Genomic DNA, 6,709 nt, shown 5'->3' with positions numbered 1-6,709 from the left:
AGCATCATCTTTATAAGAAAATGATCTATAACTTTTCAACGAATAAGTTTAACTTTCGGTGATTGGTTCTTTCAAAGCTAACATGGAATAGCGCCTAAAATGGAAAAAATTATTTTTCTTATAAGCATCATCTTTATAAGAAAATGATCTATAACTTTTCAACCACTAAGTCTTAACTTTCGGTGATTGGTTCTTTCAAAGCAAGCTAGATACGCCTAAAATGGAAAAAAATGATTTTTCTTATAACATCATCCTCTATAAGAAAATGATCTATAACTTTTCAACGAATAAGTTTTAACTTTCGGTGATTGGTTCTTTCAAAGCTAACATGGAATAGCGCCTAAAATGGAAAAAATTATTTTTTCTTATAAGCATCATCTTTATAAGAAAATGATCTATAACTTTTCAACCACTAAGTCTTAACTTTCGGTGATTGGTTCTTTCAAAGCAAACATAGAATAGCGCCTAAAATGGAAAAAATTATTTTTCTTATAAGCATCATCTTTATAAGAAAATGATCTATAACTTTTCAACCACTAAGTTTTAACTTTCGGTGATTGGTTCTTTCAAAGCAAACATGGAATAGCGCCTAAAATGAAAAAATTATTTTTCTTATAAGCATCATCTTTATAAGAAAATGATCTATAACTTTTCAACAACCACTAAGTTTTAACTTTCGGTGATTGGTTCTTTCAAAGCAAACATAGAATAGCGCCTAAAATGGAAAAAATTATTTTTCTTATAAGCATCATCTTTATAAGAAAATGATCTATAACTTTCAACCACTAAGTTTTAACTTTCGGTGATTGGTTCTTTCAAAGCAAACATAGAATAGCGCCTAAAATGAAAATAATTATTTTTCTTATAAGCATCATCTTTATAAGAAAATGATCTATAACTTTTCAACCACTAAGTTTTAGCTTTCGAGGCTTTCGACCTAAAATGAAAATAATTATTTTTCTTATAAGCAACTACTTACAAGAATCAAAGCAATAACTCTTGATAGAGGGTAATATATCTTTCGTTTATTAGTTTTTGCAAGTAAACAAGGGATGACGCATAATATGACCATATTTATTTTTCTTATAAGCATCAGCTTTATGAGAATCAAATAACTCTTTGTAGAATAGTATATACCTTTCGGTAATTACCGTATTCCTTCGAATACACGCTCCTTCTCTGAGGGAAAAGACTCCCCTCAATAGGAGGTTTTAAATTTTTCAATTAACACCCCTTTCTTTAACACCCCTCGAATAAACACCCCTCCTGAAAGTCTTAAAATCAAAAAGACGCCCAGGACGTTTATTCGAAGAAATACGGTAGTTTTTACAAAGTTAACAAGGGACAACATGTTAAGAATATCTTTAGGCAGAAACCTCAAAAAAATTCTTAAAAAAAAAGTGAACCCATCTATAGCAAGGTAAGCTCAAGATTCGGATTTTCTATTTATCTTATCGGTACAACCTAATAAAAAAGTACAATACCTATAATGAGATCTTCGATAGAACCTCGACTCGAGACAGTCGCACCTATGTAAACTTTATTGATTTTGTAGATATGGATTGCATTTCTTTACGCATTACAGTGAGATAAAGTAAAATTCTATTGGTTGTCTTTACCAACGCATGGAATAATTCATGATAAAAACTCCCTTTTCCTTTTCATGGTTCCATCTACGAGCAAAGTCATTATATTTGATTGGATTATCCAATGAAATAGAGTGGGATTATTGAAGGTGTGATTCTCGCTCGAACTTAAATTCTGAAGAATGTCATACATTTCAGGAACATTTTGACACTGATTGTTAAAGATATTAAAAAAAATTACATGTCTTTCTTATTTTCCCCTTACAAATTAAACTAAGGCAAAATATGCGACTTTAAGCCATCTAAAAGGAGACAAATTTAAATTTTTTTCTAAGTGGAATTGGCATTCTGCAACGGCTCTATCGAAAGAAATAGGCAATTCTGCTAAATCTAACATTAGTTTATAAGAATTTTATAAGAACAAGGATATTTTTCTAAGTGGAATAGGCTTTCAGAGATTTGATTTATCAAACAAAAGCTAACAAATAGTGTTTAAGAGTTATGAATTGTGTTCTTATAAAGTTGATGCTTATAAGAAAAATAACATTTTCTAGCTTAAGCACAATCCTATATTTACTTTGAAAGAACCAAACGCCAAAAGCTAATAATCATTGGTTTAGAAGTTATGAATTGTGTTCTTATAAAGTTGATGCTTATAAGAAAAATAAAATTTTCTAGCTTAAGCACAATCCTTTATTTACTTTGAAAGAACAAAACGCCGAAAGCTAATAATCATTGGTTTAGAAGTTATGAATTGTGTTCTTATAAAGTTGATGCTTATAAGAAAAATAAAATTTTCTAGCTTAAGCACAATCCCTTATTTACTTTGAAAGAACAAAACGCCAAAAGCTAATAATCATTGGTTTAGAATTTATGAATTGTGTTCTTATAAAGTTGATGCTTATAAGAAAAATAAATGTTTCTAGCTTAAGCACAATCCAATATTTGCTTTGAAAGAACCAAACGCCGAAAGCTAATAATCATTGGTTTAGAAGTTATGAATTGTGTTCTTATAAAGTTGATGCTTATAAGAAAAATAAAATTTTCTAGCTTAAGCACAATCCTATATTTACTTTGAAAGAACCAATCGCCGAAAGCCAATATCACTTTGATAAAAAGATATTGACTTGTTTCTTATAAAGATGACGCTTAATAAAAACAACAATTGCCAAATCTTTGGCATAGTCCAAGAACAAAGTCCAAGATATTACTTCTTGTATTAGAAAAATTTATGTTAAAATCGAGTCAGTTTTTCAAAAAATAACTAAGTCCAAAAGGTCGTGTTTTACATATCTGCGCAGAAATATAATTACATATCTGCGCAGAAATATAATTACATATCTGCGCAGCTCGAAATTACATAGTTGCGCAAAATAATTACATATTTGCGCAGAAATTATATATCTGCGCAAAATAATTACATATCTGCGCAGAAATTACATATCTGCGCAAAAATTACATATCTGCACATAACACGCTTTTAAAAAGGTTGATACGATTTTCTATACCTTTAATCTGCCAGTCTAATTTGCAGACCTCTATTAATATACTTCCTAGAATAAGCTTAATCGTTAAAGGATGAGCAGAAGCCTAGTAATCTTTTTATGTTTAAATTTTGATAAGTCATTCTATTTTCATGTTTACAGACATCAATTTTGCAATTTCATTTTTTAATCATTCGACATCGACCGGTATTGTTACCTCGAAGAAAATAAAAGAGTTCGATCTTCATTCAAACTTCACATTATGTTTATGGATGAAAGTGGAAGCAGAACCAACATTGGGAACTGATTTGGTGAATGTCTTCAACTTCAAAACATTCAAGTCTGAAATGTTACTCGAATTGGACAAGAATCGTTTGATAAAATTCGCATTCGATGACAAGGTTTTTAGTTTTCCTCGATCAAACATAGACGTATGGGAGCCACTTTGCTTGAGCAAGGAGCATCTAATGTTAAATGTTTTCACCCGAAGTCAGAATGGAACTATTGATTCTATTGTTATTGGAATCCTTGGTCCTTTATCACCAAGAAAATTGCAACAGTTGGTTATAATTGGTCATAGTGAAATGCCGGGTTTTGATGTTAAAACAGGTGAATACAAGGGAAGTATTGCTCACTTATTCCTCTACTCCAAAGCTTTGAGTGTGAATCAAGTCGCTGCTTTCTTCGATAAGAATCCACCAATGGACAATGTTGGGTTTGGATGGTGGGATTTCAAAAATCAAGCATTGCCAGGGTATTCTGAAGAAATCAAACCCTTCTCACGAGACTGATATTACTTCAAATGCAATAAAAGTGCGGTTACTACATTAGATCCCCGATTAGATTGTTTGGCAATTCTTTAATTGGATTAATTTTCGCTAAATTTAATCTTGTGTTTTTGCGAATTCTTTGTCATTTTCACGAAAATAAATCGAGAAATATTTTTGTGAAATTAATCCAATTAAGAATTATGTATGTATATAATTTCTTTCTTGTTTAATTAGAGGAAAGCCGTTATAAAGCTGATTGGAAAAGTAACTGTGTGTGGTGACAAGGTTTACTCATTGGGGACTATAGTAGAAACTTTTGAATGGGAAATGAAGCTACTTACTTTCCCATCCAGAACGCCCGCACGTGGCTTTTACACAAACGCCGGATTGAAAGTAAAATCTATCGCTAGCTTTCCAAAATTGCAGTCCTCAAAAACAAAGAGATTGCTAGATACAACCCTTCGTCATGATTGCGGGCGCGTTCTGGTTGGGAAATAAGTGGCTTCACTTTTTCTTGCCAGAAAAAAATTAGAGATTCTACTCTAGCACTTCGAGCTTTAAGCTCAATGGGTTTACCTTGTCATATTATTTAACTCAATTTTAAACGATCTTAAAGATTTAGATATATGGTTTAGACATCTTTAAAATCTTTGTATATTCTTGAACAGTTTTTATACAATTGAATTCCCATTAACGTAAATGTTAAAGAAATTTAGGTGTAAATTTAGATTTGACAATTATGAATGATGTCTAAAATGATGAGAATTTAATTTTGCAAATTGTGAAACGAATTTTTTTTGCGTTATTTGGTAAATGTCAGGTAGTCATCTCAAAACATAACAGATAGAGCTTTCTACAATTTGTATTAAAGCAACCAGGTGGGGGTCAGGATCCAGATACCAAACCCAGGGCCGGGGGGTGGTGTCAATTTTTTTTTTCAAATTCCAAAAAGTCAAGTTGGTATCGATACCAAAATGAGGGGGTGGTCCCCCTTTTTTTAATCTTTGCTGAATTTGAAATTAGTATCTGACCTAAAATGTTGTATAATGTAAGTACAGTGCCGTATTGGGGGCTGAAGTTTAGTGACACCGTTCGGGCCAACCATGGTTTGGCCCGAGGGGGGAAATTTTGAAAATTTGAACTCTAAATTGCTTGAAAATGCACTCAATTGTGACAATTATGACAAATTAAAAAAGAAAAGCTTTGCATTTTACAAAATAACCATTTTTGAAAAAATTATTGGGGGGCATAGCCACCCCTTGCCCCCCCCCCCAGTTGCTACGGCACTGAAGTATAAAAACTTATTTGAACTATACCCTGATTCCATATAAAAGCATTCTTCATTCTATAATTGAAATTAAATTTTTATTTAACTTTTGCTGCTCTCAATCTTTTCAATCAACCAAAATTCATTCAAAACTAGAGTTGAACAAACTGAAACTTTTTTAGTCGTGGTAAAATTTTTCTGTACATAACGTTCATCATATAGGCTATGTTACAAAGACTCTAGGCGTGCCTATAATACAATGAGTTTTTTATCTAGTCTAGTTTATCAACTAGTTTTATGAATTTGATATATTTTGCCAATTTATAGTTCAAGAAACTTAATTTACGTACAGCACCTGACCCCGAGAATGTAGGTGAAAATGGAATCAGACCTGGGAGATTTGCATTTGAAAAAATATTGAATAGTTTAAACGAAATTTTGAACTCCCAAAATCCTTTCCCAGGGATTAGTTTCATTACTTTTGATAGATAGGCAAATTTTTTTGGTCCTTGAAGTTGACTCCCGTTTTCGTTATAACCCCCAGAATGTAGGTTTGGTTTCATGGCTTTAAATCTATTAATAGTAAAATGTTGATATTTTTTCGATTGAATTAATTATAACAGGAAATTTTAGAAATATTTTATGCCAAAAAAAATATTCTAAAGAGCTTTTGTTATTCTGAAAATTGGATTTTTTCGCTTTTTAACCCCCAGAATGTAGGTGAAAAGATTCGGTTGCTGAGAGCGAAATTTCAGTATTCATCGGAAATTTTTGTTCTGTAAGTGAAATTCATACTTTAGAAATATACTCTGACAAAAAATTAACAAAGATATTAATTTTATCGTGCTACAAATGATGAAAAGTAAAAGAAAGGACGAAAAGAAGAGACAAGAAAGTTGTTTTTATTTTGCAGGTTGAAGATTCTGTGTTAAAATGTAACAACACCCCTGCCTCACAGCCCCGGTGGAACTTTTCCCACATCATTTAGGGGGTGGGTCCCCCCTTTTTTAGAAAATCAGGATTTTCAAGTTCGTATCGATACCAATTTAGGGGGGTGGGTCCCCCCTTTTTTAGAAAATTGGGGTTTTCAAGTTATGGTATTGATACCAATTTTGGGGGTGGTGGTGTCTACTACGTTCAAATCTTGAAAAGTCAGGTTTTTGGGCCCTGGGTTGGTATCTTGGACCCTGACCCCCCCCCCTGAAGCAACATATAGCTCCCTGTTTATGATATTTACTCTTGGCACATATAGAATCGACAAGAGAAATTTGTGTTTAGATTTTTTATAACAATTTAATACTTTCAATCTAATGTTCTTTGGGTATAGAAAGATATCATGATATAAAATCTACTTAGATCTTCCTTACAGGTTTAAATTCAAAGAAAGCTAAACTATAATGCGGGGGGGGGGGCACTCAAGGTAAATGACCTACTAGACGTTCGGCCCTTAAGGGTAGGTTTTTCATAGTTCAGCTAGTGCACTGTAAGGGTAGGAAATTACAAAATTGCACTGAACTGCACTGTAAGGGTAGGAAATTGTGATAAAAGGCCAATTTTTTGGTAAAATTGGCACAAAATTGGTCAATTTTGGAGGAAAAATTT

At 32.3% G+C, this 6,709-nt stretch overlaps 1 protein-coding gene across 1 annotated transcript; it reads left to right on the top strand.

Annotated features, from left to right (window-relative positions):
* Nucleotides 1-3,230: 3,230 nt before the first annotated feature.
* On the top strand, nt 3,231-6,008 carry LOC136806291 (uncharacterized; the record flags this gene model as incomplete). The annotated part of the gene is given in 1 exon segment (XM_067062847.1): nt 3,231-6,008. A coding segment is annotated over 1 exon segment (631 nt), but the record flags the coding sequence as incomplete, so codon positions are not given.
* Nucleotides 6,009-6,709: the final 701 nt, after the last annotated feature.

Source organism: Clytia hemisphaerica, unplaced genomic scaffold (genome assembly GCF_902728285.1).
Source record: "Clytia hemisphaerica strain Z4C2 unplaced genomic scaffold, Clytia hemisphaerica genome assembly, whole genome shotgun sequence".
NCBI lineage: Eukaryota > Metazoa > Cnidaria > Hydrozoa > Leptothecata > Clytiidae > Clytia > Clytia hemisphaerica.
The sequence above is the reverse complement of the archived record's forward strand: the minus strand, read 5'-3'. Positions and strand labels throughout refer to the sequence as shown.